This window comes from Carcharhinus amblyrhynchos, chromosome 23 (assembly GCF_965287045.1).
Source record: "Carcharhinus amblyrhynchos chromosome 23, sCarAmb.v2.hapA, whole genome shotgun sequence".
NCBI lineage: Eukaryota > Metazoa > Chordata > Chondrichthyes > Carcharhiniformes > Carcharhinidae > Carcharhinus > Carcharhinus amblyrhynchos.
In genome coordinates, this window is record NC_137346.1 from 10,807,554 (window position 1) to 10,817,733 (window position 10,180).

Consider the following 10,180-nt stretch of genomic DNA (forward strand, 5'->3'; position numbering starts at 1 on the left):
CTTAATGGATGAAAGAGGGATAGAAATGAGAGAGAAGTACAGAGGCATAAAAGTTTGTTATAGTTCCAGAATTTAGAACCTGGGCAGCTGAAAATATGGCCACCAATGCTGCTGTGATAGAGATCAAAAGTGCATTAGAGACTGGAGGAGTTTATAGAGTTAGTGAGGATGAGGCCATGAAGGAATTTGCAAATAAGGATGAGAATTTTAAAAGCAAGATGGCTGCATAAACAATGTAGATCAATGGACACAGGGAATACGGATGAAAAGGACTTGGACAGAATTAGGTAACAAAGTTTGGAACACCAGGTTCATCAGCCGCTCAAGGGCCCACAGAACCCTTGATCAGTAACATGGAGTTTCTTAGGTGGACGTTCATACTCATTAGCGAGTGATTGCTGAAGAATGACTGTATAATGCTTTGGAATGTCCTGAGTTTATGAAAGGTGTTGCAATCTAAATTTTTTCTTTTGTCAGTGAAACTTGCTGCACATTTACAGATTATTGATCAGACAGTAAAGATGGAAGGCCAGTGATGGAGCAGTCGAGTCTGGAAGTGGCAAAGGCATGGAAAGTTTCTGCAGTTGACCTAAGGTCGGACAGAGTCAGGAAATGTTATGGAGGTAGAAGTCAGTGGTCTTGGTGATAGCTTGTGACTATATCTGACCTCATTTCTGGGACAAAAGCAACACCAGGGTTGCAAGTGGTCTGGTTCAACTTCAGTAATTGTCAGGGACAGCAACACTAACTAGGGAATAGTGTTTGTGGTAGGGAACAATGATAGTAACCTTGCTGATTGCAGTATTTTGATGGACAAATTATATGTTTACATTAATCTTGTACTGGATGTCAGACAGGCAGTATTACAATTTAGCTAAGGTGGAAGGGCCGAAGGTTTGTGGAGAGACAGAGGTGGGCACCAACGGCATATATATAAAACTTAGAGATATGCTTTCAGAAAATGTCACCAAGAGGCAGCACATAGATGAGGAATAGGAGGGTCCAAGGATTGATCCTTTGGAAAATACACCATGTATCATAACTATTACTCAAATAATTACATTAGCTATATCTGTACTACTTTTAGAGAACAATTTCATTAACAGCATTGCAGGCTTGTGTTCTAAATTCTCAACTAAATGAGCTTTCAAAATGAACAACTTCCACAAACGAACAAAGAAAACTAAAAATTCAATTCATCTTTCAATTTTGTCATTATAAAAATATTGCATCAACTGTTTGAGAAACAGGGCAATGTAAGATGATAGAGATTACCCCAGGTCCATTATCACTTCTCTTGGAGGGACATACCTTGCTCCCATCCTCACCCTTGATAATGTTAAGTTGATGAAATGTAGCATGGAACTTGCTCAAACATAAAGGTTTACTAAAATATGTAAATACTACACTGAATAATTAATGTTGAAATACTTAAATGCCACTCTGCAGTCTCAATTAACCATCTTTGTATGAAAGAACTCAAGTGATTAATCCATCACCCTTATGAAATTAATTTGAGCATGATCTTTGGTAATGTCCATTGTATGTCGGTGGATGCTTACTTAGATTCAGCTGATTACAACAATTCATAAACCACTGCCACTCAAGGTCCAGACTCGCATATAAAGAATAATCACTTGGGTTTGGATTTACACTTCAAAAATCAAGAATTAGAGCAAAAGGGTGAAGAATAGATGACTCCTTAAAGCCTTACAAGTTAACTGCACAGTTGGATAAGGTCTCAGGTTCAATTCCTGATTTTTGTACACAAATAAGACAGCAAGAGAGCCGGTACAACTGACCACAGCCCAACTGAGATTTGGAGAGAATGGACAAGCTTTCCACTCTGCAAAGCCACTCAACATGCTCTGTTGGAAATTACAAAGAATGGGGATAATGGCTAAAAGCAAGGCCAGGCTCAGCTGTGATGCCCTATGCATGTAAAGGCATGTTGGCTTTCAAACTTTACATAAATAATATGCAAAAATGATATCCTTTCAGGCGAGATGGGGAAATAAATTGACGGTAGGAAAATAAACCAGAAATATCCTAACGTTTTGTCAGCATAGGCCATGTGGAAAGTTTAAGAAAGTTACCATACATTTAGCATTTGCTTTTTGAAATTTATACTAAATATTGAAGAACTATCCAATGAGTCTACAATGTTAACATACATCTAGGCCCATGAAATTCAAACAGTATCAGCCATTAAGTAACATTAACTCAAATAGATAAAAGTTGTCAAGGACTGTAGACGCTTGTAGGCCAACAATGGCCCAGACTGTGGCTTGGACATCTCTAATTTAATTAGCAGATATCAAGTACAGGAAAAAAATGCAGGAAATCAAATTCTTGAGTGCTGCTGCAAAAGAGACACGTCAAAGCTTTTCACCTTGAGCTCATCAGAATGCCAAATTTCAAAGGGAACAATTTAGAAGCAAGAGAAAATGGGTGCTGATTGTTGGTAAATTGGCTCTGATTGGTCAAGATGGTGCCATACTCTTTGTGGGCAAATAAAGCTTTTCAAACACAATTACTACTTATTACCAGGCTTCAAAAGTCATGATTTCCCAGAACAGCTCAGCACAAACTTTGTTTAATGTCCCCCCTTAAACATGACCATCTTTCCCTTTCTTTCAGGATTATGATCCCTTGGAATCTGGGCCCTTCTAACACCAAGATACAGAAGCTTTGATTCATGGGCCTTATCAACAAGCGTCAGTGCCGGGAGGAATACAACAGCTGAGTTAATCCTGCCTTCATCCACTTGTCTTTTGTATCCCAGGATAGAAACTACTTATTCACCCCAAGAAGCATTTTAAATATGCACCAATGCTCGAACTTCTTTCTCAACTTCTGTGACAACACGCTTCCAATATCAAGAAAGTCCAACTTATTCCAAGGGCCCTGCTCAAGCCAATCTCTGGGACCAGAAGACTCGTTTCCTCAATGTTACTCTCTCCGCAGAGGTGGCAGATTTTTAATTGAACTGACGAAGGAAGGGTGGATGTGGTTTATATGGACTTCAGCTAAGCGTTTGATAAGGTCCCCCATGCAAGACTTCTTGAAAAAGTGAGAGCACAGGGGATCCAAAGGGCTGTTGCCTTGTGGATCCAGAACTGGCTTGCCCACAGAAGGCAGAGAGTGGTTGTGGATGGGTTTTTTTCTGCATGGAGGTCGGTCACCAGTGGAATGCCCCAGGGATCTGTTCTAGGACCCCTGCTGTTTGTCATTTTCATAAATGACCTGGGTGAGGAAGTGGAGGGATGGGTTGGTAAGTTTGCCGATGACACGAAGGTTGGTGGTGTTGTGCATAGTCTGGAGGGATGTCAGAAGTTGCAGCGTGAGATAAATACGATGCAAGACTGGGCAGAGAAGTGGCAGATGGACTTCAACGTGGATAAATGTGTAGTGGTCCATTTTGGCAGGTCCAATGGAGTATAATATCAAGGGTAGGACTCAGCAGTGTAGAGGATCAGAAGGACCTTGGACTCTTAAACCGGCCTCGCAGGTAAGGGATGAGGTCAAGACGGCGTATGGTGTACTAGCCTTCATCAATCGCAGGATTGAGTATAGGAGTCGGGAGACAATGCTGCAACTTTATAAGACTCTTGTCAGATCCCACTTGGAGTACTGTGCGCAGTTCTGGCCGCCTCACTAAAAGAAGGTTGTGAAAGCTATTGAAAGGGTGCAGAGGAGATTTACAAGAATGTTGCCTGGACTGGGTGGCATGCCTTATGAGGATAGGTTGAGGGAGCTAGGTCTTTTCTCCCTGGAGAGACAAAGGATGAGAAGTGACCTGATGGAGGTTTATAAGATGTTGAGAGGTACAGATAGGGTGGATTCTCAGAGGCTATTTCCCAGGGCTGCAACGGTCGCTATGAGAGGACACAGGTTTAAGGTGCTGGGGAGTAGGTAGAGAGGAGATGTTAGGGGTAAGTTTTTCACTCAGAGGGTGCTGAGTGGAATCAGCTGCCGTCGGTGGTGGTGGAGGCGAACTCGTTGGGGTCTTTTAAGAGACTTCTGGATGAGTACATGGGATTTAATGGGATTGAGGGTTATAGATAGGCCTGGTAGGTAGGGATATGATTGGCGCAACTTGTGGGCTGAAGAGCCTGTTTGTGCTGTAGTGTTCTATGTTCTATGAATTTCTCCCGACAGCATAACCAAGGTCAGGAACTCAATGTGCAGAAAATCGCAGGTGGAATCTTCGACACGCTGCGTTAGCCACCTGCATTTTCAGTTTAATACGTCTGCATCTTTGTGCAACTTTAATTCTAACTAATTAAAATTTGAATCATTTGCAAATTAGAATTTTCACACGGTAGTGGTGGGATGAGAGGATGACAGTCGAGTGAGTATTGGAGCTTGTTAACTATACAGCTAAATTTTTCCTTACATATGGAACCCAAAAGGGAGGGAGACGATGTGTGTGCAGTTCAGACTGCATTTGTGAACATAACCCAAGCAGGAAATGATTTGTTGTATGCTAATTGGTGATGTACACTTGTAACTTCTGTACAGAATCTTAATACAACATCTGCAGTAAGGTATTTGCAAAGCAACCAGAACCAATGAGCTTTTCTTGCAACAAAGTTGAGAAATGGTGGAGGAGATGCGGAATTGTGCATTCATACAGAGGGAGATTTGAATGAAATATAGTGTAGTGTGCCTACTTTATATTCAATTACTTCAGAACCAACCAGACTTGGTGGGCTACGGGAACTCCCACTGGATTTGCCAGCTCTGCTCCTGCCTGGCATCTCATGGCAACCACAGGAGGGTGGTATTTTACTGCTCCAAAAACTATTCAGTGAATGATAATTCTGACATTCTACCTTCTGCTGATTGTCACTTCATTTAATTTGTGCACTCTTCTTGCTAACCATCTAAATTGTCCATACATATTCTTAAAGTTACCATGCCCTTCCTCATCAATGCTGACTTATACTAACGTACAATTTCATCGATACCCACTGCCCTCCAGCACCTCCTCCCATGTGCCCCTTCCCTCTGGGTGATCAAACAAATCAGATACTCCGCTCTGCTGCAATTCACACATACGATTTTTCAGTTATGGTCATCAGAGAGTCATCAGAAGTAGGTACCCTGTTAATTCCTCCTCGTTTTTCTCCAGCCCATCCCATTCACACTATGCTCCACCTTCATTAATCTAGATTTACAGGTCAAAATATTGCACCCTCATTTCTGTCTCAAATCTGCAAACTCAACACAAATCAGGTATCTTCCTAGTACGTAGGTCTCCGTTTAAAACAACACTATCTGAACCATTGGATAAGCGAATTGTTATTGATAACATATTACAAAAGAATCAGAGTTGGGCAACCCTAGTTTCAGTGCAACTGCAAAGAAATGCAACGCATTGAAATCGCTAAATTCAGCAAAGCATCTTTAAGTAGATAGTCTATTATCCGGTGCAAAACCACAAAAAATTTAATTGTCACATCTTAACAGATAAATTTTTAGAAGTCAAGGAGCTTGCTGTTAATATATTACAGAAATTTACTGATTCCTTGCGAGGGTACTGCTCCATTAGCACCAAATACTTTCCAATCCCTAATCCTATGGCCAATCATGCAAGAGCCAAAACATCTAATGTTGCCAGCTTGTCAATTTCTGGGACAATCACAATCCTCCAAATGTAGCAAAAAAAATTCTGTTAGCCATAAATACTTCCCTTTTGTTCACAATGCCATCATAATTGGGGAAACTTTACCACTCAGCTGATTTATTTTGTTTCAATGCACATTATTTTCCCCAGATATTTTTAAAAACAAACATTGGGCTGTTTTGAAAGTTGCAGATTAAATCCATTATTTTTAACAGATCTTTTACTGTTAAAATTGCACAAGAGCAAATGCAATTTCAGGCAGTTTCCTTGAAAAAAATTACAATGGTATCACTAATACTGTAAGCCACATTGCCTTTCTTTGCAAAACAAGTGATACCTCTGTAAAGGCAATCTGTGATGTAATTACCACAAAGATAACAAATTCTCTCTCTGGTCCAAAATGCACTTGTTGATATGGCAAAAGTGGGAGGAAAGAATGAAAGAGAATAAAAGGAAAGTAAAGAAAATTGGCCTGCACAATCTCAATCTGGACAGAAGGAACGAATCAGAGTTCCACACATGATAACTGAAAACAACTATCAGCCTGAGATTGCCAGTTCTGATACCCTGCCACAGCTATCCAGCCCTGATGACACTTGCCTTCAAAAATTTTTTAAAAAATTAAATTGCATTTACGAAGTGTCCACCATGGTTTCAGGATCTCCCAAAACATTTCACGGTCAGCTAAGTACTTTATCCAAGTTCAGTCATCATTATAATGGAGAAAAAAAGGCAGCCAATTTCTACATAGAAAGATCCCACAAATAGCAACAAGATAAAGTATCAGTTAATTTGTCTTTGATGGTGTTGGTTGAGCATGAAACCTGCGGAGCTTCCCTGATGTTCTTCAAAATAGTGTTATAGGATCCTTTGTATCCACCTGAGGGGGAAGACGAGGCCTTATTTTAATTCCACACCTGAAAGACAGCAGCGTTCCCCAAGCATGCCTTTGAAATGTCAGCTTAGATCATATGCTCATGATTCTGGAATCGACTTGAACCCATGTCTTTTTGACTCAAAACAAGAGTACCAGCACTGAACATTGAATCATCTGTGAAAAACGTCAATCAGACAAGTGTCAGCAGGGCCACCAATACTGTAATCAGTAAAGGTAGCCCAAGATTAAAATATATATGAATCAGTTTTTCAAAAATGGCAGGGTTGACTCTTTATATCAAAAGCAATTGCAGCATACAGGTTTTTAATTAATAGTGTCACAGGGTAAAATTTTTTCTTCACCTCTTGATTATATAACTTATTTCTATTATTTGCTTAATTACAAAATAGGTTTGCAAATTATTCTCCAGACTATAAAAACATTCAGTTACTCACAAAGACCTCAAAATTTTACATAACTGTGTGATAACCATTTGACATACTTGTGAGCAACTATTACGGGACTTTTTTGCTCTATCCCTCTTATACACAGATACCCAGTTATATCCTCGATTTCTTATGCTTAAAGCGCAAACAAATAAGCAGCTCCCATATTATAACAGTTTAGATGAATAACTGTATAATTTCCTGTAATGAAAACTAAAGCCTAAAATTAAAAATGCTGGAGTTTTTGAAGTATTAGAGCTGTTCCCAATTTGTCACTGGACGTACAGATATTAACTTCAACATTCTTGCTAGACAAGTGACTCTAAATATTAAAGTTTGCAACTGTAAAAAGGTTTTGCAGACAAGGATTTTTTTTTAATTAGATTCCAAAACAAACCACAGAGAAAAAAAAATCAAATTGCACATATGGTCCAATGGGGTAAATAATGCTGTTTGCAATAAAAAAATCTTTAACTGTATTTTCATACTTAGTTTGAGACCAACTTGCTGGAGAAATTTCAAACAAATGACAGTTGAGCATCTTGTCAGCCTTGGGAATGGTTTCGTGAGTTGCTGAGCTAGACCGACTAAGAAGATTTCTAATTGAAGCTCTGGCCTGTGCCCAAAAAGATGACCCTCATCCTGGACACAGTTCAAAAACTCTACAACTGACCTTGCTGTCCCCATTTCAAAAAGGAGGGAGTGGGATGGGGTTGGAAATCAGCTGTCTTGACCACTATTCAATGAACTTCTGCTGGAAAACTACATCAAAGCAAAATTGGGCTTAACTGCAACACTTACAAGTCAAATAAACTGTCCATGCTCACAGTCAAACATGAGGAATAAGTGGTTGGACAAAACAATTTACGTTTGTGAAATTTGCACCACAAAAAAAATCCAAGTCTTCAGATAGAACAGCTACAAGAAAAACTTCTCAATTTCAAACCAAGAATAATTACTATCTTCTGCCTAATCTCTTTTTTTTGACAAATGAATCAAAAAAGATACCTCACCATACTACATAAATGGCCTCCATTCATAAAAAGCCTTAAAAAATAGCCTGCTCCCCATCACACCAAAAATACACCAGAATAATATTTGTTTTTCCTCCCAAAAATATTTTATTACAGAAGCTGCATAATGATTGCAAGGCTTAAACATGCAAACTCAATATCCCTTTTATAAATTTTGATTTATAAAACATTTCATCTACAATTTTTTTTAAATCTGAGTTAGCCTCTGACACAGCACTTTCCTGGTGACAGAAAGTCCTGGCCTGGATTTTCCACTGGGTTGCACTATTTTTTTGGGCAATTCAATCAGCAGAATCATTACATATCGTTCAGAATAAAAACAGAGTGTAAACCAAGTTTTTGTGAGCTTTTGCATTTGTCTATAAACATCATTCTAGAAATTGGGCCTTCCCACAAAACTAGCCACTCCTCCTAATCAACTTAACCACAATCCCACTAATCACACAAATCCGTGGCCTTTCATGACAGAGCTACAGTTGTACTTTTTTGACACATGGACACCTATCAACATGTTTTAAAAGCTTAGAGATGTAACTGTTATTTCAGTTTACAAACTGATTAGTACACATGTACATACTGTACACACAAGCAAATAGAATTGAGTGGAAACTGGTGGGGAAAAACTAAAGTTTGGTCACATTTGCATCCAGGTCACCTCTTTCCCAAAGTGGAAACCCTACTCCCTTAGTTTGGGTAAAATAACATTCACATGCCCTTAGTCAATAGATTTCATGAAGTTATGAATGTCTGGCTCCACTATAAAATGCCAAATAACTTCAATATGTTCAAGCAAATTTATCCCCAAAAATTTCCCTTGTCAACAAAATCAGCAAAACATACACCCCCCAAAAGGGTTCAACACTGATCGCAACATGATGAAACATCATATATATGCATAATCAACAAATATATATCACCTCCAAAATGAACTACACTAAAATCCCTCTATCATCACTTCTGCTGAAAGCAAAGTTGCATTAATAACTACATTGATCAGGGTGGAAGAGTGAAAACTGATCATTTTCAACAAGTTACTGAAGGGTGGACAGTTTTGTCCCCTTTGATAAAACCACGGGGAGTGTCACCCCTTCAGAAATAGGGTTGGGGCAATACAGGTTGGTGAGGACCAGAAGCGGGGGGGGGGGGCGATCAGTTGTGCGTGGGAATTCTCTCTTGTATTAAAAGCCGAGATAGATTAAAAACCTTAACAAATCACTGGGTTGAGGGGAGTGAATTCTTCTGCAGATCTCAGCTCCCACAGTTTAGGAGGTTAAGAGTTCCTGGACCTAACCCTCGAGAGGATGGATAAACAGACACACGTACAGATAGACTGATAGATGCAGATCTCCGTATCAGGCCAAGCCAGGCCTTGACTGACTGACTGAGGCTGACTCCGGGAGGAAGGAGGGGGGAATAAAAATCCACCAACAACCCCCCCCCCACCCCCTTCCCAAGAGAAAGCAGAAACAAAAACGGACGCCAATTTTTTTTTACCTCAGGAAACAATTCAACCCGCGCCCGCTGTAAGGGAGAGAAAAATAACATTACAGTCATTTCCAGAGCTCGCTCTTTTTTAGCAAAAACAAAACACCGTTAAGGAGCTTTTTTTTTCTTTTTCTGTTTACCTGCTCGTCGAAACGCGTTATGACGGCTTGAACCCATTCCACCGGCTTGTGAGCCGCCATGCTCGGCTTTCGCCCCCCCCACCACCACCCCCCGCCACCTCCCCCTCCCCCACTCACTCCTCAAGGTAAAGAAAAAACAGCGGTGCCCTTGTTTCTTTGAGATCTCTCTCTCTGTGTATATATAGACAGATAGATGTAAATCCCTCCCGGTTGGTGTTGGTTTCTCTCTTTCCCCCTCGCTGTCTCTCTCCGCTGCTTTTTCCCCCCCCCACCCCCCTCTCAGCCTCTCCACATTCACCAGGGTACGGCAGCCATGACACCAGCCGGAAGTTGGGTTTTTTTTTCTCCCTCCCGGGTGTGTGTGTGTGTGTGTGTGTGTGTGTGAAAAAAACCACGCATGCGTCCCTCGGCCCTACCGTTCATTAAGAAAAGCGGGGAGCGGTTACGTCATAGCCCGCCAGACCCCGCCCCTTTCCTGCTTCCCCCCCCGGCCTTCCACAATGATATCCACCCACGCGCACGCGCACAAGCTCCCTGAAACTTTTTTTTCTCAATGAAGGGAGACA

At 40.6% G+C, this 10,180-nt stretch overlaps 1 protein-coding gene across 15 annotated transcripts in view; it reads right to left on the reverse strand.

Annotated features, from left to right (window-relative positions):
- LOC145357267 (neurofibromin) overlaps positions 1-9,709 on the reverse strand; it is a 324,662-nt gene extending 314,953 nt beyond the window's left edge. For all 15 annotated transcript variants that reach the window (XR_013889280.1, XM_080210466.1, XM_080210464.1 and 12 more), the window contains exon 1: positions 9,615-9,709. Coding sequence is in view for 14 of the 15 variants with exons in the window: in XM_080210466.1 (XP_080066592.1) it covers positions 9,615-9,674 (60 nt within the window). In the remaining variant the exon portion in view is untranslated. The remainder of the gene's footprint in view (positions 1-9,614) is intronic.
- Between the last annotated feature and the right edge of the window lie 471 nt (positions 9,710-10,180).